Consider the following 19,442-nt stretch of genomic DNA (forward strand, 5'->3'; position numbering starts at 1 on the left):
AGGGGCGCTGGGCAGAGAGGGGGAGAAATTTTTTTCTTGTTCTCCCCCCTCTAAAACAAGGTGCGTCCTATTGTCCGGTGCGTCCTATGGTACAAAAAATACAGTACTAACCACTATACGATCATGGCTTACAACAATGTCACCTTGGGCGCCACCACAGAAAAGGCCCTCACCACAGCCACTGTTGTGGAGGGTTGAGGTGATTAAAAAATCAATCCTCCTGTCAGACTGGGAATATCCCCTCACTCACCCAGTTTAGGATATTCCACCATCCTTCAGCACAGTTTCTTTTCTTTCAGCAAAGCTAGCAGCTCACATATATGTCAAACAAAGCTTTAATAATAAAAAAACTGTAACACAATAACATACTATCTAAGAGGAACTAAAACAACATGGTGAGGCAAGGATGACAGTTGGTCTCTCTAACTGAACTTAACACATTAAGGGAGGGGCCGATTCCAGAGCACAACACAAAAGCCCCGCCCACCAGATGCCAGTCATTCTACTATTCAAATTAGGCCCCAGTGTTTTTCTTACAAGGACACCCAGAGAAAGGCCCCTGAAGCAGTTCTTAGACTTCAGGCAGATTCATATGGAAGAAAGCTGTCCCTTTGTCACTCAGGTCCTGAGCCATTCATTCAGGACCTTGAAAGCCAAAACCAATATCCTGAGTGGTGCCCAAAAAAGCCCTTGAAGCCAATAGAATTTTTTTACCTGGGTGAAAAATCAACAGTTAACAACAGCAGCAACAAAAAAAACCCTTTTGGTTCAACATGTCTATCCACATTCGCTCAAGCTCCAGAATGCCTGGAAATTGCAGCTGTTGAGGCCTATGAACAGAACCTTCCAGAAGTTTAGACATGTGCTAAGATGCTTTTCCTACGCCACAGTTTATGGTTATAAAAGGAGGATGTGATTCATATATATATATATGGCACGGCTCCCCCCTTTTTGGCATTCTAACATAAAGTTTGACAATTTGCTTATTTGTTATGACATTAATACCCCATGTTTACTCCAAGGAGCTCAAGTTGGCCTCCTCATTTTGTCCTCATAACGAATCTGTGAGGTAGAAAAACCTAGTATTTGCTATAGACCCAAATGTCCTCCCAATTTCTCCTTAAAATGACAGGCTATCATTCAGTCAATGTACCCTTAAGATAGGTCTATGACTGTGACCCTATAATCAGTCTTGTGTATCCTAGTTACTAATCTATCTGACATATTCTGTACCAGCTTGAGTTTCTGAATAGTCTACCCAGGATAGGCTTGCCATACATCAGGAAAATTCCTGACACGTCCTGGTTTTTGGGTGTACAAATGCAAAATGTAGGGGGAAACCCAGCTGTATGGAATGCGATGGAAAAAGCAGCGGAAACAGCTCCAAAAGCTTAAAATAACTATTTTGGGGAGAGGAGATAACTGTAACAAGGCTATCTCCAATCCATTATCATGAGGGCAAGTGGACAGGAAACACCAGAAACCTACCAACTGAATCTAGGCTCTCAAACAAGAGACTCATCCAAAGAATAATTATGCAAATGTTAACATTAAACATTATTTCAGTCTCTCTAGCCTCAGTGGAGCTGCTTGAGTGGTAACAGTTAAATGCAAAAACGGCAAAAGAATGAAGGCACTGCCATGCTAAAAGACTAATTCATTTCCTTGGGAATACTAATACTAAAGCACAGAAACGATGTGCCTTGGTATCTCATTCTAAAAACAGTCTTGGTTTATACTTTGGGTACTTTTGTGCTATGCAAATGTCTGTGCAATTAGCATTTCAAGGAAAGTTATAAAACGCTTCCAAAGGACAATCATTTGGGAATGCCACCACTGAAGAATAGCTTGTGACAGAGCTGGATCGTTTTTGTTCAAATCATAATGAAATGCTAGCAAATACGAATGTTTTATAGTCTGAATTTAGGACTTTGATAATAACTTGGGTTTTTAGTTATACTGGCTGCCGTGGCTTTAAAAGTGAGTTTAGTAGGGGTTTCAGATGCCTCTTGCTCAGGCACCAAGATTATTTGGCAGGCAATGCCTTCTGGCTTAATCTACCTCTGTAAATTGCTCAGTGATCAAATTAAACAAAGGAGAAATGGAAAACCAGGACAAACTTTCAGTTCCTTTTTGGTCCTTCATGTTTGTTTTTAATTACTTTTTGCTGTTTGTTTTTGATTTCTTTTTGCTTTAACTTGCTTTTAATTTTTTATGATTTTATTGTCTGCTTTTATGTTTTGACATTGTTGTAAGCCACTGTGATATATTTTTTATGATACAGCAGTTTGTAAAAACTTAAATAAAATAAATTTTGCCTCTCTCATCCACCCTAAAGAACTTGTTACTGCAAATAAAACGTAAACGTGCTCCAAATGTATATCCTCATCCTCATCTGGATGCACACAGAAAAATTGCATTTGAACTCAGAAGGTCATTTGTCTATTTGGCACAGGGCCAGACAGTGATATTTTACTTCCTGAGGTGAAGAGGTAAAGGGCTCCCGCTCCCACAGAAGTCAAGGTACATAATTACCAAGGCTGCCCAAGTTTCTTTGGCACATGAGGCACAAAATCTTAAAAGCCCTTCTTCCTGGGAGTAAAAGACAATAATAATAAATTCAGTAACTTACTAACTTGTTGGTCATTCATGACACCTCAGAGCAGCTGCCTAAGGATATTGCCTCACTCTGCTTCGCTGTAAGGTCAGCCTTGGATAGAGTTTTGCAGGCCACCCTTTAAATTGCAGCATGTTATCATTTATTGGGGGGCGGGGAATTGGCTGGGTTCAGAGAACGCATTCACGAGTATTTCCCCCTCACAGGTTAGAGAGTCTTTTGGGGAGGCAAACCTGTGCTCAAATAGTGTATACCTGGTAATATCCCCAAACACAATTCCCCTCACGTTAGACCCCAGGATGATGGGAAGTAAATGGCAAATCACTTCTCTTTACTCTAAATCCCAACTCCTGCATATTTGCTGCCAACATGCTCCCTACTTGATGTGGCAGGCTTACAAGAACAGTTTTTTTGCATAGTACAAAATGGTAAGGTCTGCTCTTGCTGGAGAATTGCTGTACATATCAGTCTGAAATCTGAAAGGATTCATCCCCTCAGAATGGGTGACCGTGCCTACAATTGGTATCCAATGCTGTCAGAATGTAATAAACTCAAATAGATACAGGGCTTTTTTTTCCCCAGCCAAAACGCACTGGAACTCAGTTCCAGCACCCCTCACGTAGGCACCATTGCCATTATAAGAGAACAAGGGAAGTGTTTGTGGTGAATTCCGGCACCTCTTTTTCTAGGAAAAAAATGTCAATGTTGATGAACCCTCAAAGGGTTCCCTCTAAAGGACTGATCTGCCTGAACCTGAGCATGTTCAAACCACGGTGCAAACTTTGCTTGCAAGTTACATCCACTTATGTGATAAGGGAGAACAAGTTATAGCCAGTTTTTTAGATTCCACATTATACTAGATGTGGGTGAAATAGAGGTTTGAATTTAACGTAACAGATTTAGACTCAAATAAAAAAATAAATCAGAATGGACAGAGCAGACCCAAAAAAACAGATCAGGTCACTATACCCACCCAGTGAATGAAATACCCTCCCCTGGCATTCTACTGTAAGTGGAAGACTGATGGCATCAGGAATAAATACCACAAGGAAACATCAGATTAGCATTTCAAGCAGCAGGCTAGTGCACCTACCCAGAGATACGCACACCAGCCTGCCATTTGTCCCCTATTGTGTCTTTTGCCCCTTCATTATTTTGGTAACGTTCTTTGCAAATTCCACTGGAACTGATTTTCTGAACTAAATTCATTTATCTACAAGTACTTCAGAGCCACACCCAAAAAAACGTGTTTTTTAAAAAGCATGTTAAATGCTACCACTTTTGTTTAGAAGGAAAAGCAGCTATAGAACCATGATTTGGCCGAAGGCTGTCTGCCTGTACCCCACCAACAAACACACACACCCCAGACTGCTATTTGCACCAGAAAGTGTTTTTACTATAAAAATCAACTTCAGGAGCAAACTGCTATCAAGGTGGATCTTCAGCAGGAAACTGGTACACTCCAGATAGAGTGCTCAGAGCCCTATAGCTGCTTTTTATTTGAAACAAAAATGGCAATGGATAATAATAATTTAATAATAATACTCTTATTATTCATACCCGCCCATCTGGCTGGGTTTTCCTGCCAGTATGCAGAGTGTGATTAAAGGTAATATGAAGTTTGGCCCCAAGGGAACTCATGGTAAGTTCAAGAAAATATATTCATTTCAGCACAGCTCTGGACTTTTTCCATCCTGCTGTCGAAATTGTTATTGAGATGTTCCACTGAATATCAGAAAGGGCATAGGATCAAACTCTGAAACATTCATTTGAAAAAGTCCTGATGAAGACTGGAAAAGTCAGAGTGGACAAAAGTGTTAACGTCGGAAGTGTGGTCATATCAAATGAGGCCACAATAAAGCCCCTCAGGCTGAGCAACTGGGAGATTGTCAATAATTTTTGCACAGCTGCCCGAGTAAAGTGGAGAGGACAGAATCCAAATTGAAAAGAATCAAGAAAAGAGAGGTTACAAAAAAATGAGACATCAAATGCAGGCAGTTCACTTCAAGAACTCAGTGGTGCGATGAAGGGGGGTGAGAATGATATGTGATAATAGCTGGAGTGGGAGGAGAAGTCATGTTTGAGGATTGAATAGAACCTGAATTTTGCAATGATGAAAGTTGATGACTAAATGCAAATCCAGAGGTGAATTACATTGCACCCAAGATGTGCAGTACTGGGTGTCCACCCCAGATGCATAACTAGTCTGCCCGCCTATCTGTTCTTCCCTTGACTATGGCCGCATTCACACCATACATTTAAAGCACCACGTCAACAGTAATGGCTTCCCCCAAAGAATCCTGGAAATTGTAGTTCATTGAGCATGCTTAGAGTTGTTGGGACGCCCTCAGAACTTTCATTCCTAACACCCTTCACAAACTACATTTCCCAGGATTCGCTGGGGGAAGCCATGACTGTTCCAAGTGGTATAAGACTGCTTTAAATATATGGTGTGGGTGGAACTTTAAACACAGCCACCGGTGCAGCCACAGCCAGAGGTCTCCAGAAGAGAATGGTAGGCCAAACTGTACAAATTAAACCATGTTAGTGGTACAAAGATTTCCTACCCCCCTTGCAAAAAAAGATCAGTCTCTAGAGTTCTGTGGACCTCAGCAATCCCATGTTTGCCTTTTGCCAGGCCTGCAAATGCCCCACCCCAAACTCCTACCTGTGGCAAAACCCCAGAGCCATTCGGACAGCTGCCTCTACTATTGACACTGTAACAGTGACAAATGCATTGTTCCGACAAGATCACTTTAAATAATTCACAGGGAGCTGGGGATTAAGACAGTGTTTTTCCCTGTCTCTGCTGAGATTTAAAACACTTCCAGCTGGGAGATTTAAAAGACTATAATGGACTGTTTCTTCTCCTGGCTCCCCTCCCCTTCACTATCCCAAAAGCGAACTCAACAATAACACACACACAGAAAATGTCAGAAGGGGAGAAGGAGAAGGTGGGGGGGAGAGAGGGGGGAGAAAGCTTGGCTGGTAACCATGGCAATATCAGGCACACTATTCAGCTGTCATTATTCCAAAGGTTCATACATGTCATTATCTAGGACGTCAAATAAAAGCTGCCTATCACTCCTGTCCTTCAAAGATTGAATAAAAACAAGCTACGGGACGGACTAGACTAGAGGGTGTCTCCCTAACAGTGGGTATCCAAACAACATCTTGGCACCCAAATAAAAGAAAGGGAGAGAGAAATACCTCTTAGCGTGTATACTTGTTCATTCTGGTCTGGATTCCTTATTTGGTCATATATGGTGTTTATGACAGATTATCAACATTAACTCTTACAAAAGGCAGCTAGGATCCAAAACCATTTAGCTGACAAATGTATTGGGAATTTTGCAGGACAGAACTTGTCTGCCTAAGCAAGAGATTTGTGTAACTCAAAGCCTTGATTCTCCATCATGTATCTATCTGAGGTAAGATACAATCTTGACTCATTTCAGACACAAAAGGTACAGTACATATAACATTCCCCCCCCCCCATGAGGTTAGGTGTGAAAACTCTGCAAGAGTCTGATTTGCTCCTCATGCATGCATTGGGAAATGACTGTGCCTTAGAGCTTTAAACCATGTGTACACCCTGCACAACAGGTAACAGTTTCTTTTCCCTACATGTACATGGTCTATGTAGGAAAAATACCACACATCAGTCTTGATTACCCAAATGCAATCCTTACACATTGTGATCTGGGTCAACTCTCCCTTGGTGTGTATATCTATACTGAGCTGAGCTTGAGCCTGTCACTAAAAATACCCATCAAACTCTCACCATAAACAGCAGACCCCTAAAGGTCTCTGGTGATTTGCAATTGACCCTGCACGAGACATGCATTAGATTTCATTCTCCTCGCTTTCAGCTCTTATGCGGCCATGTGGGCAGGTGGGGGGGAGTAGTTGGACATGGGAGTCATGGATTCATATAACTTGCTCAGCGATGGGCTCCTTAGGGAAAGGATTGGGCTAGCTGTTTGTTATCTTCTCAGTATCAGTTCCCCATCTTGTAAAATGGGGATAAGCCTATCCTTACAGGTGGTTGCTAAAGCATGCAAGATGCGGATTCACTGTGCACATTAAAATGCTATCTAAAGATCCAATATTAACCTGTGTTTGCTTCACAGGGTTAGCACGAACAGCATGGCCAAAGAGCCACAGATGGCAGGTGAAAAATACAGGCATATGAAACAGCAAGCGGGGATTATAAACATGTGCACCACTGAACAAGTCAAGAACGCTGCAGACCAGTTATGTAGAAAACTCCTATGCCAATCATCTCTCTCAAATGCAAGGATATAATCCTCCATTAGCACACCAAGCCCATCCTGCTGCCACTAATTTACACCAGATGAGAATCTAGCCCCTTGGAGCTAGTTTCTCCTTTAGCAGATGGCTACACTGATCTGACTGGCTTTTTATTATTCTTTTAAGAGAATAATTATTTCCCAAGGCTAGGTGATGCTGCTGTGTTTCACTTAAAGACACAGATGTTAATTTCTATTATAGTCTCTGCAGACTGCATTAGGTTTGCTTGAATCAGAATGGCCATCAGAACGGTCCCTACAATCCTTCAGTACAGCAAAACCAGTAATATATTACAACATAAAGCAGGCACACATCAGCCATAGTGCAGCTGCAAATGTGTTACAGAAAATTCATCTTCATGTCCCGCCTGGGAATCAAGCACTGCAGACTGTCCAGCTTAGACAGGCACCAATGTTGCATGAAGCAGTTAGGAATGGGCTCTTAACATGCCCCTCTGGCCACTTTAGGTAAAGAGTACAAGCATGCAAAGCAGGCGGAGTTTTAATGTACATCCATGTGTCACAAATTCACCTCCGGGTTGATTACCCTTCTCTACCTTGAACCCTTGTGTGTTGAGCATGGATTCCATGTTCTTTGGGGCCAGATGGTGATTAGGTGAAAGGAAATAGGTACAATGTGTTCACTGGATTCTCATGCTGTTGAATTCACCAACTGATGTCTCCACATTAAGCCACTGCAGATTTGAAATATTGACGTTCAGCAAATGTGATTTTTGGAACAACAGCTGCCATGATCAATCTGGTTGGGAAGGGACCATAGTAAGTGGCAGAGGAATTGTTTTCTGTGCTGAAGACCCCAATTTCAATCCTTGATGGGAAGGACCTTCACTTCATACCCTGAAGAGCAGGATAATGCTGAGCTACGTCAGGGATGACCAAGACATTTTGCTGCCTAACACAGAAGAGCAAGTGGTGCCTATCCTCGACTCAAGATGCATAGTACCCAAGGCTGGCCAAGTTACTTTGGCATCTGAAGTAGAAAGCCCCACAATTGCCTCTCCTTGGGAATAAACAATACAATATTAATAAATTAACAATTTGCTTCCCTTTCAGAGCACACAAAATTAGCAACCACTTCATTCTGCCTAATGATAGGGCTGGTCCTAGGCTAGATGGGCAAATATTCTGACTTTGAATAAGGCAGAGTCTGGAGTTCTGTAATAGGTTATGAGCTACATAGTAAAACATAAATGGGTTCTTTGGCCTTGCTGATTCTCACACTTGTGTGTATGAAAGGGTTAACCTGAGCCCTGAACTCAAGTTAACAGAGTGAGCGTGGCTTGGCAGGCCCACAGCAGCCTGTGTTCCCCAACCACCTCTTTCTTTTTTCACTTCATGACTCCAGGAATAAGCAATGAAGGAGCCAGGTAATGGCTCCCAACTGTAAGAAAAAGCAAGTGAACTGAATCTCTCCAAAAGGGAGATTTTAAAGCCTGCATCTTTGCTAACTGAAGATTGCACAATCCTTTTTGTAAGAGAACCAAGTTCTTTTCCTTTTTAAGTCATTTGGAACCTTTTTCACCTTCATTTACTGCCAATGAATGGAGACTTGTTTGCTGTAACTTCTGGAAGCTGAGTATAATATCCACTTATTTACAAAGCTAAGTGCCTGTGATTTATTCTAGCCTAAGAATTTTCATGGGGAACATTTGTTTAAAGGTGGATGTGGGCAGAAGTAAATCTAGCCAAGTTTTAATGTGCTTAGGGCAATTGTGCTTAACTCTGTTGTGAGAGAGTGAGGATCTTTCTCCCCCAAACCTTTCTCTCCCACAGATTATCCAGATCCTCTCGGTGGTTTTCAGTGCCATTGATCATGGTAACCTTCTGGGGTGTGAATAGGAGCCATCATGCTCTAGTGAGTCCCCTCTTATCTGACAGGTAAGTTCCAGAAGGGATGCTATAAGGAAGAATAGAGTTTAGTTCTGCACTATGCCTTTTATACCATTGGGCTAGGTCAGGCATGGCCAAACTTGGCCCTCCAGCTGTTTTGGGACTACAACACCCATCATCCCTAGATAACAGGACCAGTGGTCAAGAGATGATGGGAACTGTAGTCCCAAAACAGCTGGAGGGCTATGCCTGGGCTAGGTGGTGGGGTGGGGTGCAGAGCTCCATTTAGTCTCCCATGCTATTTAATTTCTACATCAAACTGCTGTCAGAGGTCATGGTGAGTTTTGTAGCAAAGGGCTATCAATATGCTGATGACATGAAGCTCTATTTCTCTTATTTGTTTGCTCTAGGAGAGGCAGTGGAAATGGCTGCCTAGAGTCAGTAATTGGCTAGATAAGGCCTCATAAACTGAAGATTAATTCAGACAAGATGGGGGTACTATTTGTAGACATTTCCATTGGCCAAGCAGATGGTGAACAACCTGTTCTGGATGGATATGCAGCTTGGAGGTGCTATTAGACCTGGATCTCACTCTGAATGTCCAGCTGGCATAAGAGGCATGAAGTGCCTTTAATCAGCTTAGGTTGGTATGCCAACAGAAGCCACATGAAAACAGAGGCAGCCTAGCCACAGTGTTCCATGCCCTAACAACACTTTGGTTCGATTTATGCAGTGCAATATGTGCAGGGCTGCCTTTGAAAACTTTTCAGAAACTTCACTTGTTTTGGAACACAGCAGCCACCTGGTTAACTGGGATGGGTCTGAACATATCTTGCCTAAGTTAAAAGATCTTCACTGATTTCCATGCTGGGCCATATTCAGTGAACCTGTTGCACTAGCAGACACGAGTCTAGCACAATGGGAATCCCCCACCTCTCCTCCCCCTGTGCACATACAGCTCATCCCCAAATCTGCTCTGGGGAATTGGACGGCTTGGGGAGGGGAAAAATCATAGAATCATAGAATCATAGAGTTGGAAGAGACCACAAGGGCCATCGAGTCCAACCCCCTGCCAAGCAGGAAACACCATCAGAGCACTCCTGACATATGGTTGTCAAGCCTCTGCTTAAAGACCTCCAAAGAAGGAGACTCCACCACAATCCTTGGCAGCAAATTCCACTGTCGAACAGCTCTTACTGTCAGGAAGTTCTTCCTAATGTTTAGGTGGAATCTTCTTTCTTGTAGTTTGGATGCATTGCTCCGTGTCCACTTCTCTGGAGTAGCAGAAAACAACCTTTCTCCCTCCTCTATGTGACATCCTTTATATATTTGAACATGGCTATCATATCACCCCTTAACCTCCTCTTCTCCAGGCTAAACATGCCCAGCTCCCTTAGCCGTTCCTCATAAGGCATCGTTTCCAGGCCTTTGACCATTTTGGTTGCCCTCCTCTGGACACGTTCCAGTTTGTCAGTGTCCTTCTTGAACTGTGGTGCCCAGAACTGGACACAGTACTCCAGGTGAGGTCTGACCAGAGCAGAATGCAGTGGCACTATTACTTCCTCCTCTTTCTAAGATCAGCTACAGATGCTCTAATTGAGATATCCTTACATTCAGAGACTGTGTGGCATGTGTTCAGCAACAAGGCTTTCTCTGTGTTGGCACCTATGCTAGCACCTTTACCACAGACACTCTTATAGTGCTGACCTGGCCATCCTTCAGGTACCTGGTAGCAATGTTGTCATTCTCATGAGACTACGTTGACTGACAGGTACTTCTCTAGTAAAAGCAGTTATTCAAATGTTGTTGCTTTTTCATTTCTTATTGTACTGATTTTCATATTGCTTTTAATAACTGCTACCCTTCTTTGAGGCAAAAAAGATGGCATATAAAGATATTTCATAACCATGGTGTGGAAAAATAGTGTGGAAAACCAATTGTATCTGAAAGAAACAACAATAAATCCAGAGGCAAGAAGGTGGAAAGAATGGGAACTTTTGAGACAGCAGAAAAAACTTGAGAATTTGAAGGAATGGTTAGAAAAGAGTAGTAACTCCCCGTCAGTGACTGCATTCTGTGATTGTGCTACATTGTGTTCAGTTTTATAAGAAAGAGCCTCAGAGCCCCAGATTTGTTCATTCTCTCCATCTCCTCCTGCAACCTCCACTTCCATTTTAGTTTAACCACAGTTTAGCCCATCTTCTGAAACCTAAACTGTGGTCAGTCCTAATCTGGGTTTCTTGAAACTAGTACTTGATACAGCAGACTCTTGTTCATGAAAGCTTATAACAAAACTGTTATATCTTAAAGTGCTATGGCACTCTCAACAGCATTTTTGTATGCTCTTTCCAGCGATAAAATAATTAACTTTCCTGATTTTTGAAGCAATGTGTTTTTCCCAGAGCATTCCTCTGCTTCTGTACACACATCCAGCTTGCCAGATATTAAATTATTAATGGATATTATTCATTTTCCTGCTTTTATTAGTTTCATGTTCAGACACTCAATTTATATGCATTTGCTTTTTCTCTGCTCTTACCTTACTGCTGTGCTCTAATATTTGCCACCTTTTTCCTCCCCCCCCCATAGGATATATTTACTATACATTGGGGGGGGGCATTTACTGTTTTCTATTCATTTGGGCAGTTCTTAAGATATACTAACCAATTTTTGTCTGATGTTTCCTGAGATCAATGACTTTTCATCTGTGTTTGAATGCCATGTTGAATCAAGATGGGTGACTAAACCTTTGAAAAGTGCACTGGGTTTGTGGTTTCTTAGAATTCTCCAGCAATGCTGGCTTCAAGGCAGCTAAGAATACCATATTTTATTTTTAAATCTTAATTTGGTTTATTTTCCTTGGTGAAAGGCATATGCCCAAATTAGGCATATGATTCAGATATGACAGGAAACTACACATAACTGAAGACCTCCTTGCTTGGTGTGGAACTCTGACAATGGTAGGAGGAAGAGATGGCTCACACAAGCAGAAGTGTTACTCATGTCTCAACATATTAAGCTGCTTTTCTTCATTCCACAATCAATCTGGTGGACTAGCCACAAAACCCAGTATTTCTCCCTTCTTTCAACAGGGACCCTCTCCACCCCTCTCCCTGAACCTAGCTAACAATAGTGTAAGAGATGAGTTATTTTCCTTTTCTGTTTCCCTTTTGATGGCTGCACATAATCTGGTTACAGTCCTTACCTAGGGAGATATATCCTTGCTATTATTGACCAATTAGATTCCACCTGAAGTCCAGACCCTTTTATGATCATTAACGTCATGTAAGGAATAGCTGGACTTCTTTCCCTGGATAATTAAGGGCCATTTCAAATGCAATTACCCCCTCAGGATGCTTGGCCCCACCTTAACTATTTCCGTCCACAGCAACATGACTAAATGATGGAAGAATCTGTCTTATTAACAACAATAAACAATATTTACAATAACTGATCCCTAGGGGTAGCTTTTTAAGCACATGAACATAACACCCCCTCCTATCCGCAAAATAATTTAGGTGAACTACTTGGATTAAGGGATGTGGGTGGTGCTGTGGTCTAAACGACAGAGCCTAGGGCTTGCCGATCAGAAGGTTGGCAGTTCAGATCCCCGCGACGGGGTGAGCTCCCCAGTGTGGTGTAGTGATTAAGAGCGATAGACTCGTAATCTGGGGAACCGGGTTCGCGTCTTTGCTCCTCCACATGCAGCTGCTGGGTGACCTTGGGCCAGTCACACTTCTTTGAAGTCTCTCAGCCCCACTCACCTCACAGAGTGTTTGTTGTGGGGGAGGAAGGGAAAGGAGAATGTTAGCTGCTCTGAGACTCCTTCGGGTAGTGATAAAGCAGGATATCAAATCCAAACTCCTCTTCTTCTTCTCCCGTTGCTCGGTCCCTGCTCCTGCCAACCTAGCAGTTCGAAAGCACATCAAAGCGCAAGTAGATAAATAGGTACTGCTGCAGCGGGAAGGTAAATGGCATTTCTGTGTGCTGCTCTGGTTCACCAGAAGCAGCTTAGTCATGCTGGCCACATGACCCAGAAAAACTGTCTGCGGACAAACGCCAGCTCCCTCAGCCAGTAAAGCGAGATGAGCACTGCAACCTCAGAGTTAACGGTCAGGGGTCCCTTTACCTTTACCTTTACTTGGATTAAAGCCAGGTTAAAGTGAGATCTCAGGGTCATTTCTGATGTGATGCTGAAGTCCACTTCAGGCATTCAGTCTATACATGCAAGAGCAAAAGTGTGTAGCAGCATAGGAGCAACATGTGCCAGCTCTGACCCCTAAGCTGGTTTAGGGGCATCATAAGATGGGCACCCTACAGTTAGCAATGGCTGTGGCTGGGAAAGGTGGAAAAGAAAGAGGCAGTGGAGGCAGCTATAGCAGTGGAGGAAGAAGCTGTGATAATATGCCTCTTGCCAGGACATGAAGCTCTACCAACCTCCAACAACGCCAGGTACTGGTTCTAGCCCTGCTAATATCCATGCATCCAACTGAAATACCTAAGAAAGGGAAGCATATACATACTCAATTTCCCCCTATTCCATTTTCCCTTTGAATTAGCTTTCTTTGTTGTTGTTTTTCCTCTCCTCTACCTGCCTCCCCCCCATGCCCCCTTTCCCCCTCATATCATCCATCTGCCTTCCTATCTGTTCTGCCTTCTAGCTCTGCCTTTCTTCTCTTCCACTGCAGCCTCTGACTGTGTACAGAATTGGTCTGCCGATCCATATGTTTGTTGCTAGATACCATATTTATCTATCCACCTGCTCTGTCTTTTGTCTGCATTCATTGCCATCCCGTTGACTACGCATTTTCCTGGCAATTTCTCTCTCTCTTTGAGATAGCAGCAACAAGTTCTGTTTCATGTCACAAATATTTTTTTTTTCCTCCCCAAAGCAGTAGGCAAGGAAGTGATGTTCCCTCTCCATAGTCATGGTGCATACAAGGAGACGGAATGCTCGCTTAAAGCAAATCCAGGTTTCTGCCAAACATGCAAAGAGGGAGATTGGGAATCACAGGAGAGATGCACCAAGCTGGATCCACTCTCTTCCTCTGCCACCACACAGCCTTCTCTGGCTTATTCTTTCTAATACAGATTCTCAGACACGTTTCTGGGGCAATTAGGAGAAAATGGCTTCAAGGGAGATATGGGAGGCAAAGAAAGGCAAAAGCAACCCAGGCCCACAGTTTCTTCCTTCATGTCCCTCACCACCACCGTGTGTGCAAGGAAACACACACACTGCTTTTTAGATGTTTGATGGAGACTGGTTCTCAGACATAGGTCTCTGCCAGATGTATAATATGGCTCACCAAACAGCAGAATTAGACACTTCCCCGTGCAATGCATAACTATGCAGAAGTGGTTCACCCCAAGGGCTGGATGCAAGGGCATCACTGCTGCTTACCAGCAAGGAAAGGAAGGGAAGGAGGTGACAGTGAGATTGGAGATTCACAGGCACACTGGAAGGAGTGCTGGATTGGCATTATCTATGCCAGCATGGTGTAGTGGTTAAGAGCGGTGGACCCGTAATCTGGTGAACCGGGTTTGCTTCCCCACTCCTCCACATGCAGCTGCTGGGCGACTTTGGGCTAGTCACACTTCTCTCAGCCTCACTCACCTCACAAAGTGTTTGTTGGGGGAGAAGGGAAAGGAGATTGTTAGCTGCTTTGAGACTCCTTAAGGGGAGTGAAAGGCGGGATATCAAGTCCAAACTACTCCTACTACTCCTCTTCTTCTTCTTCTTCTTCTTCTTCTTCTCCTCCTCCTCCTCCTCCACCCAAGAATGATTCCAAAGGCCCCTTTTAGAGGAACCATACCCAAAGTAGCCCAAAGGGATGAAATATTGCAGCAAAGTGAGATATTGCTGCAGCAACTATCAGCCACATCCTTTGAGGTGCAATAAAATTATGTACAGAAAAGAAACATCTGCAAAGGTCAATTAATAGGAACGATTCATTTCCCTCTTGTTAAGAGTCCTTTTTATCTTCGTTGCTTTGGCACGACTCTCTGTCTCTCAATCTTTCCATTGCTGACAAAACAATTGTCTCCAGCACAGCCTCCTCTCTCTCCCCCCGCAGCTAGCCCTCTATCACCTGTTTAAACCTACCTATTAAGGCAGAGACCATCTTTCTCACTGATCTTTTTCTCATGCACCTGTCCCTGTCTTTGTTGATCACTTTCACTGTCAGGGGAATGCGAGTTGGGTTATTTTATGCTCCCATTCTTCAAATGCACCTATTGTATAAAGAAGATGTTTTAAGTGCCTGAAGGTGGTTTGTTCCTCATTACTTCATAGAAGTGACATTAATAGCCAGAGAAGAGCACTGCTGAGTGCAATTATGAATGGTGTTCAGGTACAAAAGCTGCTTTGAGCCTGCTAATGTTTCCTAATTATAATCCTTTAGGTAGAGAGTGCAAGAGAGACAAGGAGGGAAGAGAGAGGGCTAAACATTGACTTATATACATGCTCCGTTCACCTAAGGGGTGGCAGCAGCCAAGGAGGTAGGGGCGAGTCTTGGTCAGGTCAATTCCTTCTGAAAGGCAACAGGCCCCTGCGAAGCTGAAACTGACATATTGAGCCGATTGACACTGTGCAGCTAATACTGATGTATCGCGCCAAAGGCACATGGCAAACCACAGAAGAGCATGAATCCTCTCCACATGGACAGCTACCATGATAAAGCAAGCAATCAGTCAAGGCAAACTGCCCAGAACCAAAGGCCTAGGAAAAACAAGAACATTTGGTTTACAGACTGTCTGTCGTGTTGACAACACCAGAGGGTCTAAGGGGTGGATGCAGACGGGGGGCTTAATATCGCAAATGAGCCATTGGCAAGAGGGTTTTGTTTGTGTTTTTAAACATTTGTCAGCTTTTCCACAGAAAGGGAAAATCCAGATTAAATTGGGGTGAGAGAGAGAGAGAAAGACTGAAGACAGGCATTTTTGATGTCCTGACATCACGTGGACACTGTGAAAGGGTTGCATGCGTGAGCAGCACCAACCCCAAAATAAACACCCATCTGGAAGCCCACTTAGAGGAATCCTTGAGATGTATGAACATAACATCTAGACTCATACTATGGGATAAAACCAGGGAACCACATACGCTGCTTCAAGCTGTATTGGGTGGGTTGGGGGCTAAAAATGGCTTGAAAGACAAAAAACTTTTCCTCCGCACACAACCTACTGCAGCATCTCACCCCACACCACTGCAGCATGCTTTTGATATATGCAGTTGCATGTAACACCAAGTATACACCTTCAAAACAGTTCTACATTTGCGCACAAACTCTCCAACAGACACGCAGCACAAGTCTATGGCTGGCTCACTGTGTTCAATGGTACTTACTCCCAAGTGTGCATAGGACTGCAGCCAGGACTAGGAAGCTGCTCTTCCCCAAACTCACTTCCCACTCCAGACTTCCATCTTCTTTGTAAACACACGATATTCAGTCCCACTGTTAAACCTTCTTGGTATCCTAAATTTCCCAACAAAAGCATGGGCTCCCTATTCCAGATCTTCCCCTAGTCCCAAATACTTGGCTCTGAAACCCTCCCTACCATGTACGAAGGCCCCTACCCCTTTCAATTTATTTTTCAATTTATTTCATTTCATTTTACTTGTTTGACAGGGCTGCCTGTTTGGAGGTGTAGTTGCATGATTATTTTCTTGTCTGGTTTTTTGGGGGTGGGGAGTGTAAGTGGTTTGTCTGTTCTTTTTGGCATGGCCAGATTTTCGTCGGCGAAATGAGTATTTTGTGGTGCCCATGACAGTTTCTTAGACACCCAAATGGTCCCCCAAGAGGTGGAGACCCTGCCCTAGTACACACTCTGCTCCTCTCTCCAGTCTGAGAGCAGCATCTCCCTCCCGCTGCACATAGCAATACGTGTGAAGGAATTCCCCCCAGCACCCAGGGTGCATTGCAAGCTACAAAGGAGCATGCAGAGTGTTCCCTGCTGAGCTGTTATTTCCCTGCATAGTTATATACACAGGCAGGGGGTGACTCACTGCTGTATAATAGAATCTGGAGCATAAATGCAAAAGGTGGAATTGGCAAAAAGTTCAAAGCAGCTCCCAGGCAGCTGTTTGCACCGCCCCACCGCTTCCCAAATGCACACAGTGTGTCATCATCAGAAACTGGGCTTCATGGGGGCTGCTGATATCTGAGTGTGAGTAGGAAAAACAGCCCCATTGTGGGATGTGGCTGGGGGTGGGGGTGGGAAGAGAATGGAAAGCTTAACATAACTGACTTCCCACATCAGTGAAAGATCATTGTGTTGGGTTGGCACAGCACAGGCAGTGCCCAATCTGCCTCCACTGTGCAGAGAGGTGGGCTTGAAAAAACGGGGCTGCACACCTGCTACACACAGCCACTCTCAAGGAAATAGGACCATATGACAGTCAAGTCTGGCAAGGCAGTGAGTGTCTCACATATTGCTGCATCATGCAGCCCTACGCAGCCAGAGGACCTGCCAAGGGAGTTGCTGATTATTATCTGGGAATCCAAAGAGCAAGTGGGATTTCTTTTCATTCCAAATTCTTTTTTCAACAAAGAAAAAAATAGCATCCTGATGACTGAGGCATGAGTCAAGTTCCCATCATACATGTCACATTGAATGTTTAAATATTATTGACAGCCCACAGCTTCTTCTGAAATATTTTTTAAAAAAGAATTGTGAACCAGCCCCAAATCATAAGCTTATATACACTGTGTGTGTGTGTGTGTGTGTGTGTGTGTGTGTGTGTTTTTTTACTGGAAGAAGAAAAAACATTCCCCCCATTATAGCAGTCCAGCTGTTGAGAAAAAAAGATACCTAATATTGTTTGCATAAAATGAAACTTGTTGATTTTGCCATTATTTGGGTCAACATAAAAAAGAGAAATTAAGTCTTTTTTAATCAAGGGTTTTTATAACACATTCAAGCCGACATATACATGAAATTATTACCTATGTGAATAAAAAAAGAGAACAACCCCCACCAGACCTTCTAACAACCAGTGGGCACACAGGAACATGTCAAATATCCACTTACCCCTGAAGGTGGGTTTGCTGTCCATCCAAGTTCAGCTGTGGCTGTCCGAGTATCCATTAGGGTTTCTGAAGTGCACCAGAAAGAAAAAAGAGAAGAATTACTAAGCAAATGAGAAGTTGGAATAAAATCGCAAATACACTACAAAGATGTATCTGAAGATATATGTTCATTCTAAACCAACAGAAAATGATCACTGCTGAAAGTAGACACAAGTTTAGGCACTTACTGCGATTTAGGAGTTTGGTTACATAATAGCAAAGAGTTTCTAAGCACTTTAAAGAATGCTATTATGGTATGTGCTTTCGCAGATTAGAGTCCACTTCATCAGGCGCATCTAATGAAATGGACTATACTCCATGAAAATATCTGGCATAATCAATTTATTGGCCTTTATGATGCTACAAGACTCTTGTTTTGCTACAACTAATAGCTACCTCTGTGGAAGTCAATGCAAAATGTGCATATTCATTTAGTTCAGAGATTTTCAGGGTCCAGTATGCTCTCCAGACACTAGCTAAGGATTATTAGGTTTTTAAATAAAGTTGGCATCTCCCACCAGCAAGGACTTTACAGATACAGTGAAGTATCCAATCCACTTGTTCTGTTAGCACAAGGATTTCCATGTTCGCAATGGAACTCCCCCTTCTCTCCCTGTGCATGCCCCCCATGCCCCTACCCTAATCTGCTCCAGAGGGTTGAGGGGGAACTCAGAACAGATTTAGAGGGAGAGGAAGCTAAACATCTTTGCACGAATGAAACAAGTACAGTCATACCTTGGGTTACAGATGCTTCTGGTTGCGCGATTTCGGGTTGCGCAGCGCGCCGAACCCAGAAGTACTGGAACAGGTTACTTCCGGGTTCCGGTGTTTGCGCATGTGCAGAAGCGCTAAATCGCACATTGCGCATGCGCATAAGTGTCGAATCATGACCCGTGCATGCACAGATGTGGCACTGTGGGGTGTGAATACTATGAGTTGCGAACGTGCTTCCCGCACAGATCACGTTCGCAACCCGAGCGTCTACTGTACACTGAATGTCACCCACCATGCACACATGCTCAGATTGTATGAGGCCATCAGATGAGAGAGAAGCTAAAAGATCCCTCAAAGGGTCAGATTGGCAGCAATCTTTTGCCTTTCTAGAATGCACGCAAGACTGCAGTATACTGTAGGGTGATTTTGTATTTATTTATTTTTTTAAAGCTTACTGCTTCTTTTATTTTTAAGTTAAACTGTGCACGATGTGAGATCCAGACTCAATGAGTTGCTCCTAGTTCCCACAGAATGGGCTTAAGCTGAAGGAGGGTAGATGTGGCTGAGAATTAGGAGAAATTTATGTACTGTAAGAGAAACTTAACAATGGAATCAATCACCAAGAAGGTGATGGGCTCTCACTGGAGGTTTTCAAACAAAGGATGGACAGCCACCTGTTGAGGATGCTCTAGCTATGAACTTCCTTCATGGACCAAGTGGTTGGATCAGATGGAACAACAAGACCCCCTCTAACACTGTGATTCTATGAAATCAATAGGGTTTAGATCATGCCATGGCGAACTTGCCCCATTGCTTCCAGTGGCAACTGAGTCCAACTAACTGAGTTTCAACCCAATTGCTCTTTGGCCACACCTTGAT

General features: G+C 43.4%; 1 protein-coding gene across 12 annotated transcripts in view; it reads right to left on the minus strand.

The window, feature by feature from the left end:
• The window catches only part of EPHB1 (EPH receptor B1), a 355,934-nt gene that overhangs the window by 219,187 nt on the left and 117,305 nt on the right, over window positions 1–19,442 (minus strand). For all 12 annotated transcript variants that reach the window (XR_014157203.1, XR_014157204.1, XR_014157205.1 and 9 more), the window contains one exon: window positions 17,812–17,876. Coding sequence is in view for 5 of the 12 variants with exons in the window: in XM_081864475.1 (XP_081720601.1) it covers window positions 17,812–17,876 (65 nt within the window). In the remaining 7 variants the exon portion in view is untranslated. The remainder of the gene's footprint in view (window positions 1–17,811; window positions 17,877–19,442) is intronic.

The sequence above is a fragment of the Podarcis erhardii genome, assembly GCF_964252035.2.
Source record: "Podarcis erhardii genome assembly, chromosome: 5".
Taxonomy (NCBI): Eukaryota; Metazoa; Chordata; class Lepidosauria; order Squamata; family Lacertidae; genus Podarcis; species Podarcis erhardii.